This window comes from Rhea pennata, chromosome 9 (genome assembly GCF_028389875.1).
Source record: "Rhea pennata isolate bPtePen1 chromosome 9, bPtePen1.pri, whole genome shotgun sequence".
Classification (NCBI taxonomy): Eukaryota; Metazoa; Chordata; class Aves; order Rheiformes; family Rheidae; genus Rhea; species Rhea pennata.
Window position 1 is genome coordinate 7,664,663 of NC_084671.1, and position 14,600 is coordinate 7,679,262.

The 14,600-nt window shown below is 35.3% G+C and overlaps 1 protein-coding gene across 1 annotated transcript in view; it reads left to right on the top strand.

Moving 5' to 3' along the window:
- Positions 1-14,600, top strand: part of NAALADL2 (N-acetylated alpha-linked acidic dipeptidase like 2) — a 358,090-nt gene that overhangs the window by 217,695 nt on the left and 125,795 nt on the right. Inside the window, exons 7-9 of the mRNA XM_062582696.1 lie at positions 7,637-7,729; positions 12,391-12,596; positions 14,102-14,221. Coding sequence (XP_062438680.1) covers positions 7,637-7,729; positions 12,391-12,596; positions 14,102-14,221 — 419 coding nt within the window. The remainder of the gene's footprint in view (positions 1-7,636; positions 7,730-12,390; positions 12,597-14,101; positions 14,222-14,600) is intronic.

Consider the following 14,600-nt stretch of genomic DNA (forward strand, 5'->3'; position numbering starts at 1 on the left):
CTCTAATTCTTGCTCCTGACTGGAAAAATTCCAGTGTCTTTATGCATCAGCGTTAGGGAGATGTTAGTGCTGCAGCAGTTAGGCCTTTTTGGACTACTGAGAATGTACTTGAAACATTAAGGTGCCACTCGCTATGCTCTTTGTCTTCTTTCTGCCTCTGAATATATTCTGTTATTCTGAAAAATGATGGGCCTTTTTGTGTTCTTTAATTTGTAACTATTTGCTCGAGGATAAACAATGCATTGTTGTCTCTCAGCCAACTTTTCCTCCCAGTTTCACCAGGAAAAGGTTGCATTGTGGTAACAAAAGAAGTAGAACAAAATGCCTTGAGTAGGGCTGGATGTAAAAAAAAAAAAAAAAAAAAAAAAAAAAAAAAAAAATGTTCAGAGTATCTCTTCAGAGGTAAGACCCTTAGCAAAACCATACAGATTATAGCTTGAACAGACTTCATATTGATTTGAGGAAAAAATGTGAGAGTGTAATCTTCCAGCAAAGAATACTGCACAGTGTTACGATGAAAGAAGGAACACCTTCCAGCTCACCTTCCAGAAGAGATGCATGTGTAAACAGTGCCTTGATTTTTATTTTGTAGTAGCCTGTCTTTCACTGGTAAAAATACAGAACAAACTATATCTTGTATTATTTTACTTGTTTAAATTAATTGATTTGAAGCAGTAGTTTTGGAGGGATGAAGGCAGATCAAGTTAGCACACTATTTCCTTTGTTAAGTACAATGATGGTAATAGTAAAAGCAAATATGAAATGTGTTTTAAGGGCAACCATTGTAATATCATGTATGGGCTTGTATCACTTGTTTATTGATTTTGGGAAGTTAATGTGGATTAGGAATGCAATAATAAAGGCTGATTAATTTTATGACTTGTGTTAGCATTTGTGTTACACATACTAAAAAGAAAGGCAGTAAGACCCTATGCTTTGTGGCTTAAGCTTTTGAGCTTGAGGAGGACTATTGCTCTGCATTCATGGTTGACTAGATACTTTAATGAAGAACTGATCTTCCCCACAACCAGTAGATAAAGTCTATTAAAGGGGAAAAGGGCTTTTTTGGAAGGGAGAGATGCCTGACCATTCCAGGTGGAATGTGTGAGGCTTGCTAACGTCGTGGGAGTTTTCAGCAGCTGAAATGCTGAAAGGAAAGGATGAATTTGGACTGGCAAATAATACTCACTTTAGAGTGAGAAAAAGCTGCACTGAATCTGGTTCTTAAACTTTTGTTTGGAGAGTGAAGGATGGAATCATTTAAAGGGTACCTTATTCTACTTTTTTTTGATAGTTGCAGCACTTCTGATTTATTTACTTGAGGTGGCAGGAATTCTCTGTGGTGGATGATAATCTGGAAAGAAAAAACTATGTGAAGCTAACAGGCTAGGAAGAATCTATCAATGTTCTAGGTGAATAGAACAACTTGTATCTGATGTCAAGCAAAGCTTCTTAACTGCAGTTCCCTAATGAGATTTTTTAAAAATCTTACTTGCTTTAGCAAGGAGGGTCTACAATAACAAGCCGTGCATAGTTCTGGAATGCATTATGCTATATTGTGCTTTGATATATTGATGTATACTATTGGTCTACTGAAGCATTTAGTGTGCTGAAACATTCAGAATTAGCCTTAATGGAAAAGATAAAAGACTGGTCTTGTGATAAGAAATCTTACATAACCATGTAATAATAGCTAAAGAGATTATGCTGATCAGAGCAGTGTGTAGCAAAACAGTGAAGGCTGAGTTTGTGGTGTTCCAGTTGATTTGGAGAAGCTTAAGGGAAATATTTCACTTCTGACATAGAACTCATCACTTAACTGTCAAAAGAGATGAATGAGCAGTTCAGATGATTGGTTGGCTTAAAATTTGTTAGAATAAAATGATCATCATTTTTGCATCAATATGTTTCAAAAAGCTGAACAGCAGATTCATCAGTAATGATTAAACGTTTATATATAGTTTTCTCACATTGCCTCTTTTTTCCCTGAGCCTTGCAGTTTTCAAGAGACATAATGTGACAGCGGGAGTGGGAGGATCTGGAGACGAACATCTGAGACATATCAACTACTTAAAACTTACAAGTAAACAGTGGGAATTACAGTTAGTTGCAGAAATTGAGTTGGTTTTTGTTTATTATGGTGAATCCTTATTAATCTGCTGTTCTGTGCTGCTTTGAACATTTCCCCAAAATAGGCAATTAGTAAAGAATTAAGAGTGAAGTGTTATGCAGAAACCATATACTCCTGAAGCTTTTATTTTTGCAGAATATATACAGGATATTTGCTAGAACATTATGAAGATTGCCATAAAAACCAAACATACATATCAACATAAATGAAGAAGTACTGCTATGCTGCAGTAATCTTCCTTTGTTGTTGTTTGTTCAGCTTTATGCCAGTTGGCAGGTTTCGGTCATTTGCAGTTCATCTCAATGAATCTCTTGAGTGTTTCAAGTACTTCTATCTAGGGCAGTTTCATTTACAAGGTACTTTTTCATCACTTTTGGCCCTGTATTTTGGAGTTGAATAGAAGAGTCTCATAGGTAAATGGACAAATCCTTAAACGTATTAAGAGACAGGTGTTTAATTTTCTTCTTTGCCTTTAAGTGTGAGTTTTCATATTCTGTGCTTCACGTTGATGGAGATAAAAAGGTTAGAAAACATAGGATTTCACCAGTGATCTCCATAGGTATGGCAGAAGAGTAGACCTGAGGATTTCACACGTCAGTTTGCATGCTTCAGTATGTTCTGTTGCCCTATGAGATATAGGGAAAAAGATGTATATTTTTCAGGATTAAACTGACCTCTCAAATTTGAGTTATCAGACTTGTAAACAGGGATATCAAGTTGATATTACTGGAAAGGTTCTCAACTGAGATCCTACCAAAAGCTCTTAGGTAAAATAAAATAGCACAATTTAAGAGGAAGTGTGTTCACATGGATAAATAGCTTTTTAAAAGATAGGAAACAAAAAAGTAGAAGTAAATGGTTGATTTTAACAGTGACAAGTTGTTTCGCTATCAGCCTGACATAAATCCAGCCCTATATCTCTCTCTATCTGGATCAACCAAGAAGATGGAGAGTGTATTATTTCAGTGCATATCATATAGTTAACATATACAGAAGATACTGTTTCTTAAAGAGCTCTTAATGCCCTTCACTGTGCAGTAGATGCATTTATTTATATCTTAATCTATAAAATAGTAAAACCAAAGTACTAGTACTTTAAATAACTTCAACACCAAACAGTATGTGAATAAACAAAATTAGTGGAGTGAATAAATAAAGCTGGTAGAATGGACTCGGATCAAAATGCTTTTATTTTAGATAGAAGCGTTTGATCTTCTGTAACCCTTTTTAGCCTGCAAATTACAGTCACTGATCAATATTGAATCATCTTAAATGACTGCAATGCAAAGCCTCATTGTAGACTATAAACAAATCCATACCCATTATCAAAAAATTAGAGTGAAACAGATAACTAGAAGTCCCTGAGTTCAAATGAAGAGGTTTCTGGCATAAAATAAATAACTAAGAATTTTTGAAACACTTTGAATACTTATTTTGTTCAACTTTATGCAGTTCTACGTGTCAGATAGTCATTACAGCTTATAGTCAACTCCGATACTCTGAAATTTCCGTCGTTAATTGTACCAAAGGCATAACTCGAAGATGCTTTTAGTTTCCATATAATATGATTATGGTCCAAGACAAACAAAATTCTCCACAAAGTGCTGCACCCAAGTACAAATCAAGCCTGTCCTCCTTTCTGTGGGAAGAAGGACATAAGAGTGTATCTTTTATCTTTTTACGTGAGGCATTAGCAGCATTGCACATTGCATTGCAGCATTGTGATGCTATTGAATGTGTTTCTCCTTCATAGCTTGCTTACTTGTCAAACAAAAAGAATATCAAATTCTGTAAACTCTGACTGTGCCATCACTCAATTATATCAGTATTCAGAGAATCAGAGTTTGGGCATATTTGTACACAAATAATTTTATAGTTCAGCAATTCTATACATTATCATAGATTCGGAGTTATTTCTTGCATATGCATTTTGAGTGTTGCACAAGAGGTAATTGAGGTTTTTCCCCAAAGATAATTTATGTAAATTATCATTCACATGCTGTTTTTACAAGTTCATTTATTTTTATAAGTTTAAGTTATGATGCATGTAATATTTTTGGTATGAAAGTTATATGTAAATGTTTATAACATTTGCATTTCTTTATTTCAAGAATGTATGTCTGAACTTGTAAACTGATTTAAAATATGAAGTAGATCACTCAAAATGACTTACATAACCCTGAGAACTAAGAAAGATACATTTTTCACAGTTAAGTGTGGTTTCAAAAGCCCATAAACTAAGCAGTCTAATATGACGGTAGTTTGGAATTTTTCTTGCTCAATTGCTCTAGAAAATGAAGGATTATTTTCAAATGATGGTAAAATCTGCTGTTTTGTGTGGCTCTTAATGTATACTTATCAAATTGGTGTAAGTAAAAGCATATTGCAAGTATTGTGTTCCAGTCTGTATTATTCCTTGTAGAAGGAATAATATATAGTATAGTATCAGTATAAGATAAGAAATCTGCAATACACTTGATTACCCATTATATGCAAGTAGCTCACGATGTTTCTGAATGGCGTACATTCACTTCTTCCTGCGCCATCATGTTTTGTGGTATTTAAAGTTACTTTAAAGCCTCAGGTAAGATAACTTTATGAAAGTTGTAGCTTTTCTTATTAAACACATTTTTAGCCTTCAGTGATGTCTGAAAAGCTTGATAGCACGTGCTTGAGAGTAGTTGAGTTGTCAGAGCCTGTCACAAGGCTTTTGAATGACAGGAGCAAGAAACATGAGGTCATTTCATCCTGACTAATGCAATTGAATTAGTGCACCCTAAAATAATTTAGCTATGCATATTTGATGATTGAAAGATTTACTTTAATTGTGATTTTAAAATTGATGTCTTTTTATTCAGATTGTGTTGATTTCAACAGGAATTACGTACACTTGAAAGACTAAGTTACTCCTTTGAGTCCTTATTGCTGAAGTTTATTCCACATAGGTTGCTTCTGCAATCTTCTGGAATAGCTACTTTTTTTTTTTTTTTTTTTTTTTTTTTTTTTTTTTTTTTACAATCTATGGATCAATTTATGTTCTGGAAATGCATGAATTCAGTTAGTTTTTGATGCTTCTGTACTTGAGTTAAATATGGATGTGGGGAGATTTTCATGTATTTGTAACAAAAGTCTTGTCTAAGAAAGTTCAGTTTCAAACCCAGGTTCCTAAAGATGCTTTTTAAAACTCAGTACTCAAAGGAACATTCAGACAAGCTGATTATAGCTGTTCAGTACGAGCAGCATTTGATTATTTTACCAACACACTCGAAAATCAGAATCAATATCTGTCAATTCTCCATATTGTTACGAGCTTGGGGTTAGATTGAAAGTGAAAAAAAGGAATAAAACTGAACTTTTTTCTTAGGCCACAGGTAGTAACTTTGCCTCTTTTGAGGTTTTAAAGCTGCCAATCAAATGACCAAGGAATAACCAAGAATTTTTGAAAGTAGCTAAGTAATGGTGAGAGGGGCAAGTAGTCATTAGCTGAGACAATTTATAGGCTTCAGATCAGGAAATAAATAAATCAGAAATACTGACAAAACATAAATTCTTTTCCATTTTTCTATTTCAGAAGTAGCTTTTGGCATATATATATGTGTGTGTATATATATATATATATATATTTGAAGTGTATCTTGAGTACTGTTAAGTTTAATCCTCTTCATAGGTTTCCAGAGAATACAGAAAAAAGAGAGAAAGTTGTCAAGGCCCCTAAAGTACAGCACTGGGAAGCAAGATTTGTTGTCCAAAGTGTTTAAAGGGGATTTAATTTCACTTTGGCAGTATACACCAAAGAGAGCACTTTCAGCCTTTTCATCTGGTGCGCTAAGCCTTTAAGCCTAAGTTACTTTAAGCACGCTACTGTATTAAATGATGGGTAACTTGAATATCTGATTCCAGAATGTGTATTGTCAGGAAAAAAAAATTGCTTTATTGTCAGCTGAAGACTGTGTGACTGATGCTCATTAAGGAAAAACGTGAAGAATGAAGTTAGGTCAGTTGTCACTGACACACATTAAGAACGTATCTATTGATAGCAAAGATGGTTTTGTCTAAGTAAAAAGTAGAGCCAGTACTTTTGGGTAGTGACCTACATTTCTTTTTGAAGAAAGATTCTGGCTGTTAATACACTTGATCCAAAAATCATGAAGAATAGCGAATGAAAATATATAGAATTTTGTTTTAATAGTATTTTAAAGTAAATTTACTGGGTGAAGTGTCAGCAAACGAACCCTGAAGAAGGTTAGGATGGAGGCGTATTGTTTTTACGTGACGTCCTGCAGCGCGCTCCCTGCTCTGGTATTCCTCCGTCTTAGGAGACCAAGGCCTGGGAGCCCGACGGTGGGAGGGTTGATCAGAGCCACCTGCGAGTATCGTAACTCTGGTCTGTGGCAGTTGCGAGGTGGACGCTGAAGGGACTCCGGCTCGGTTGCGCTTTTAAACACAGGTCCGTCGCGGGGGTGGCACAGTCCTGCGTGGGTGCGAGAGAAACCTCCCAGAAGAGCGTTGGCCGACACGGGGGTTGTTGGCAGGCGCTTGCTAGCATTTCAGTTAGAGACGTTTCTCTCCTTAGATCAAAGTTATGACCTTTCAGATGAGACGAACGTTAATACAGTCTACTGTAATGCAGATGCAACGTTTCAAAGGTATCTGCATCCCCCTGTGATTAGATGTTTTGTTTGCCTTGCCACAAACCGCAGGAGAGTTAGGGTGGAAAGCGCGTCCCGTCTCGGGGACGGAGAGCGACGGTAAGTCTCAGCAAAGGGCAGTCAGTTTGTTAAACCCTTCCAACTCAGACGTTGACGTTTCTCTGTCTTTATCCCGTGCTACAGTCTCCACTGGCAGGTTCCGCGTGCGCCGGCAGGTTTTTGAAGGTTTTCTGCCTCTGCAGTTAGACCGCCTCCTCTCTGGGTGCCCGCTAAGCCCACCGAAGCCGCCTCCTGTTGGCGTGAGCGCGCTGGTGTATCGCCACCAAGTGCTGTGCTGGCGCAGCGATCAGTGATGCGGAGGGGCAGTTTTCCCATCGGAGGGAGCACAGTGTTTTCCAGAATAGTGTAATGTAAACCAGACATAAATCTTTGAATGCTATTGAAAGGTTGCCTGAATGAGCATTTTAGGCTAGGTAAACCTATGAAAATTAAGACAAATTTCCTTATCATAAGAGTATGTAAGTCTGCCTTTTTGTTTTTCTTCTTTTTCTTTTTTTCCCCCATCTGTTGTATTCTCTTAGCATTTATTGGGTGAATTGAATGATATTTTTAACTCCAGCAGTTGAGGCTGCTTCTGATGTTCCACGTATAATCCCCATTATTAAAACAGGACTAAGAAAATAATGTTATAATATTTCATGTTTTAATCTCTGGCTCTTCTCCAAAATCATTTTTAAAAATTTTTTTTTCTAATGCATGAGGAGTTTTTCTTTGGCCTGTAGATTTCTTGGCTGGATAAATAGCAATTTAACATGTTCTTAGTTTTCTTCCTCTTTTTTTTTTAATCTTTTAACAGACAAAAAAATAATCAGTCTGAATATTCAGTCAGTCACAACATACAAGACAATTTCTAATGTTATTGGATATTTAAAAGGAACTGTATTTCCTGGTAAGTATCCCTTTATCATTTGTGTTGATTATTTCATGACAGCTGGGAGTCATAGCTGAGATCAAGTTTCTATTTTGCTACAGAATGTACTAGTATGGAGGAAAAAAGACTCTCTGTTGCAGAGATTGTGTGGTTTGATTTGTGGAAAGACAGACCATAAGAATTGAGCAGAGAATGAGCTTAAGGGGATGTTATAGTTAAAATGAGCATATATTACACAGCAAGTAGGAATTGCGCTTAGACCATAGACAACAACTGTATTTTATACCAAGTAACTATGCTGATGGCTTTAACAATACAAAGGACTGTATTGCGTACAGTATTGTATTAATATTTGAGCTGTCTGTATTACTTTAGAACAGATATTTTAAATAATTTTATAATCATTTTGTGATACAAAATATATATATATAACAAATAAAAAAAACATACATTTATATTTGCTGGGAGAGGGTATAGCTTTTTGTATTACAGGACCTACTCCAGAAAAAATAGGATGAGTTTGGGGATTTTGCTTTTATAAATATGAGCATAAAACTCTAATTCAAATGCACGACACCCCTGCCTAATTGAAATGTCTTACTGAAACCAAGGTGTAGTATGATCTCTGGCTTTGTTAAGAATCTAATATTGAATGTGATTACAGTATAAAAAAATCTGTGATTTAAATTCTTAATCAAATTTTTAAGTTCTGCAGCCTTATTTAGTGTTACAACCATGCCTTAAACTAGTTGTATAGAATTTTAGAAATATTTACTATTCTGTATGTCTGGGAATTAAGCAAGGTCTTAAGATCAATTGTGACTTAACTCAAACCCTCTCTCTGATTTGATGATGTGTGTAGTAAATATGATGATTAGGACATCATAGGAATCAAAAGAATCTTGAGTTTACTTTCCCTGAAAGTGAATTTGCCTAAAAGCTTAAGGGTTCCTGCAACACAAGTGAACATTAGATGAACACTGTTGCTGATTACCCCTTACTGACATACTGCAAAGTGTTGGTGGCCCATCCAGTTCCTAATGGACAGATACCTCATCATCAAAACCATTGTCACAGTTACCTTGATTAGGACTCGGATATTAGCTTAGAAGAAAATTTTCAGATTTTTCTATGCCTTCGTAGGAGGTGAGCCAGTCACTTCATGTTTTAAATGAGGGAATGAAGAGGATGAAGAAGCTTTCAGTTTATCCCTGTTAGTGAAATAATGAACTATTTTTTCTGTGTGCTCAGTGCTACACCTTTTGCAAGAACAAATGGTTTTCTTTTTTTTCTTTTTTTTTAACAAATCCATTAGCACAATGGATTTAATTTCAATGAAGGATTTAATTTAGTACAAGAGTTAGAAGCTTCCAGTCTTTACTAATTGCTAATTTTTGAGAATAGCGGTCACAGAATTTGAAAGGTAACAACTGCCATGTTTAGACATACTCTGTCTCTGGAGCTGCAAAACAGAAGCAAGCCAAATAACAAAAAGCATGCATCGACTAATGTTTAATAAACTGTTTATCTTCTCCATACCTGCATCTTTCATCTTACTGTTACAGTCTTGTTAAGATGCTGCATTTTAAAGGTACGTCAGTACATGATTAATTTTAAGGCTATATAATGGAAGTCAGTAGGACTATTCAGATGCCTACAATTAGTCCCATAAGTGTCTTGCTGAGTAAAGACTGTAACAACTGGCTTCTGATATAGACATAATTTAAGCATGTAGTGCACTTAGACAACATTTTATCTGGAATCAACATTAACCCTTCTCTTGTTTCTTTACTTTTCCTACTTCATACTGTAGCCATGTCCTCTCAACTGTTAGAATCCCTAATGTTTTAATAGCATTCGTTTGCTCTCATTTTGATGCATTTTTACTTGTTTTATAGACGTAAAATAGTCTCCTTGATGTTCCTGGGAATGCAGAAAGTCAACTATATTTTCCGCATAGCCTATCAAATGACTAGAGTTTCATTCAAGGTAGATTGTGTGTGTGTGGAAAGGCCCTGCTTCCAACACACATGCATATTGGTGACGTTATTTGACATTTGATCTAAAGAGTAACAAAAAAGCAGAGCAAGAGGTTAAAAGATTCAGGAGCAAAAAAAATGTGGTGGCTGAGATAGCCTTTTAAAAGCCTGAAAAATACTAAAAATACTGCGTTGATTTTGAAGCTCTGTTGGGCAAGGTTAAAATATAGAAGATAGTATAAAGATTTTTTTTTTTTTTAATGATAAATGCTCATTGTCCAGCTCATCGTTACTCTGAACACTATCCATCTCACTTTCAGGAGTATGTGCTGGATATTTTTTGCTCCACCTCTAGTCCTTTCTTTCTTTTTTTTCCTTATTATGAGATGTTTTTTTACTTGCTTCAGCAAATGATTGCGAAAAGGCTGCTTCTGCCTCTGTAAGCATGGCCATCCTTTCTCCTATGCTTTTACCATCTACTTTGGGATGATTTTATGTGTATTCAAGAGGGAGAGATGTGCAAAGATGAAGAATTTCAAAGGAGCTATCAACTGTTACCTTTTACCCTATACTTTCATCTGGATTCTCCTACAATAAGTTACTGCTCATACCTTTCTTCTCCACCATGTCCTTTCCTATATTTCTGAAGGTCTCTTTCCATTCCCTTTCACATATTTCATTCATAGGTCAAGATGAAATGATAAAGGGAGGCAAGTCTTGATCCTGTCTGATCACCCTGCTTTAGTGACACTTACTGTAACCACCTGGAAGAGCTTCTATTCATTCCTGATCCCGATTCCCAGCATCAATTGAGTTTAAGATCCTGTGACTTCTCACTGTCAGTGCCACCAATGATTAATTTTATTATGATGCAACATCTGATTATATTAGTGAGATTGTATTTTGTTACATCAAATTATTACGTACACTCAGATTTCTGTTTGGCTCACAAGGTGTAAATTTTGTCAACTGTCTCACCCGATGAAATTGTCATCTGAGCAACATCTACTGTTAGAAGCAAATTTTCATATCTATGTGCACACTCATGCTTGTGCACCCTCCCCAAGCAGTCAATTAAAAATGTTGTGTTAGAGCTACATAGCAGATATACTTTTAAAGCATTTTTAATTCCATATAAAACAACATCGCCAGATATAATACTGAGCAAAACTAGTAAAAGGCTGGTTTGATAAAGAACAGTTTTATAATCAAAGTATGTTGTGTCTGGTTAAAAAGTGTTCATAGGCAGTAGTCTCTGCAAAAATATGCCCCAAAGTTATATATTTAATTTTATAACCACTATAGGAAACAGGCATTTTATCAAATATATGTCCTACTATATTCCAACGTACTGACAACAATGAAGAATGAATCTGTTTGGCTGAAGTAAGCATGTTAACAGAAAACCAAAACGCTTTGCCCTCTTTGGAGTATAGATGGCACCCAAAGATGGTTGTGGTTCTGACATCACTTTATAACTACTCTTCTGCTTCTATCAGTGTTTTGACACCTCTAAAAACTCTACATCTGGACTTTACAAAGATATTTTGCTAAATATCAAAGACACCCAGTAAGGAGTGCTTCAGAGAGGATTCCATTGTGAACTGGCCTCACACAGCAAGTCTAATAGCTGAATAGGTCATTCAGCATAAGCTTGTGCAGACCTCTTGATGCATGCCAGTCAGACCAGTGGTTCAGTTGTTTAATACCACATCATCTTTACAGAATAAAAGAACGCTCTTTAGAGTAGTCCGTAAGTTTTGGATAATGTATTATGTCTTGAAATTTTATTTAATTTCTCTGAAATATTTTTTTCCCCTTAAAACACGTTTAATGACTTCTGGACTAAATATATTCTAAATTTGCTAAAATACTTCTCTAAAATTTATATTTTGGTAGAAAATTCTTCCGGTTAACTATACATATTTTCTTTCTTCAAGTTGAAACCTCTGGCTTTTCATTTTATAGAATACTTTCTTCCAGTACGACCAAAGTTAATAGCTCTGACTTAACTTTTCTGTATCATTCATTATTTTTATTCTGTCGTGTCTCCTCTCTAAACCTGCAGTCCAGATCTTTTCAGTGTCTCCTTACATGGAAGTCTAAGTCCTGGTTTCTAACCATTCTGGTTACCTGCTTCAACTGCTGTTTCTGCAATGTCTCTTTTGAGGTAGGGTGGTGAGCACTGAACACAATCTTTCAGGTGAGGGAGTACTAATACTTCATGTATTTTCTCTTTATTTCTCATTATACTACCATATCTTTTATTTTTTGAACATTTATGATATATTGAAGACAGTGCTTCCCAATTATCATTTGTGTGTTTTTGTAACACTCTTAATATAAGCATGGAACTTCTTTACATTATCTGTATGACAAAAGTCCCTGCTATAAAAACAAATAAAATTTATGATAATTGAGAATGATAGGCAAACAATGAAGGGGAGGATTTAAGGGTTTAGGTTAGGGCAGTATCCATGTCAATTTATTGATGTATTTTTAAGTAATTCTCAGTTTTATGTATTTATGTCATAAAATTGTCTTGCACGTGATCATATAAACTTTTGTTAACAGCATTTATTTGCATTAATGGCGTTACAGACTACGAGTACAGTTCATACTTTATTTTTGTAAATCTTCTAATGTTAGTATCCACTTGAAATAAGATTCCCTTTTCTTTCTTTTTTCTCTACATTTCAGACAGATACGTCGTCATTGGTAGTCATCACAACAGCTTGAATAGCTATGGTGGACAAGAATGGGCCAGTAGCACTGCTGTCATTACTGCGTTTATAGAAGCCTTGATGTTGAAAGCTAAGAGAGGCTGGAGACCTGATCGGACCATTGTTTTCTGCTCGTGGGGAGGGACATCGTTTGGGAACATCGGTTCGTATGAATGGGCAGAGGTAAAACAATTTTAAAAAGAAGTAATAATGATGACATTTGTCGAAACAAACATGAAAACAGTATGAAACTGTGCTTATATATAGAACCGTTCATTAAGTGATCTGTAACAACTCTGCCTATACTCACCTTACCATAACAAATGTGGTGCAAACATCTATAGATGCAGTTCCTATGGAACAGGTGATGTGTGATAATAGGATGGTAAATTGTTCCTATAGTTGTGAGGATTGCAGGGTGGTTATACACAACATGTGTTACGAGCTGATTCCTCTTGCTAATTCAGCAGAGGACTGTAAAAGAGAACATAGTCTGAGCAGAGGAAAAGACTTAAAACCAGAAATAGCTTAGAGGGCTTGTTCTCCTTCTTAGAGGTTCAACAGTTACAAATTTCTTATTGATATACTTACTGTGGAGAAAACTAAATCGTGAAAAAACTGAATGAAAGAAGAGAACCATACCATGGTTTATATTAATTACATAAACACATAAACATTTCAGTGTCTGTGTGGTTGGTTCTGATTCACTTACCACATATTTGTGTTTAGGAGATAGATTCAATCCAACACAGACAATTCCTTGGGCTATTAGTTTCAACAGAATAGAAATTATCCGAATCAAAGAAAACACCTTATCATAGTACAGTTGATCACATATGATTACGTATCAGTTAATCGATTAAAAAGGAATAGCTAGCAGAGAAGTTCATGGCTGCTGAATTAAAATGGTAGATAAAGTGAAGAGTTAATTTTTATCGTTTGTGAAGAGCAGCTAGCTGTTTTCTAAGTTTCATACTTTCAACATGATTATTCTTCAAAAACAAGAGGAGGTGAAAAAGTCAAATTGGAAAAATCCAGACTGGAAGCCAAATTTATTTAGTTCCACTTCAAATCAGCTTTACATCAGATGTAATTGCATTACACCTCTTCTGTTCCATATAAAGAGCCAGTTCACGCAAAGAGTAACTCGTTACTAAGAAGGCAAAGGTGATCTTTTTTTAAAAAGATAATTGAAACAGTTCATGCATCTTATTTCACTAGTTTAAAATATAATAAAATGACGCCACTGGGGAAGTTATGCAATTCACATCTGAATTTGGACTCTAAAAATTCAAGTACATTTAACTGTTGATAATGATTGCTTTTGAAGTTTGTCTTCTGTCAGGCATAGGTTTAAAAGGCCTTCACGTTGTTTCACAGTATGTAATGTTTTCACTTTGGGTCTTTACAAGTGTAGTCATTTTTAATTCCTCCTAGGCCTGTTTTTATTTTGTTGAGATGATGTGTGAAATGGAATTACAACTTTTACTTATAGAGAGAAGTAGCGCTAAGATACCCTTTGAATATTTTAACAGGATATTGTAAGAGGAATAATTAAGTAACACTCAGCAAACCACAGAAGACAAAAACATAGGGTGCAATTCTTCCTTTTAAAGGAATTGAAATAACAAAACAAGTCTTAATTAAAACCACACATAATAATAACCATTGCTCTGCTTGTGTTGTAGGACCTCAAGAGAGTTCTTCAAAGAAATGTTGTGGCTTACGTTAGCCTCCATAATCCAGTCAGAGGCAACTCAACTTTACATCCTGTTGCATCACCTTCTCTTCAACAACTGGCAGCAGAGGTTAGAAATAAAGTATTTTCTTTTATATATGGTTTGTGAGATTACACATTTAACTACCTTGATACTGATTGATTTTAGGTAACTACAGGTGGAGGATGTTTTGTTTAAGTATTTTAGCCTTGCACTTGCATATAGACAAGTTTTGGTTTTGTTTTGTTTTGTTTTTTTAATAAATAAACTGGCTGAACTTTATTTAAAAAAAAAAAAAAGTACAAGGTGGATTAAGAGAGCAGACAGGAAAACTTACCTCAGCCAATCATTATACACAGTCTCACTATACTTGAACGCTCTTCTGCTTTCTCAATTTTTTGCAGCTTTAACGTAGCATATTTTCTGTTCATTAGCACAATTCAGATTTTTTTCTTCCTAATCCAATCCT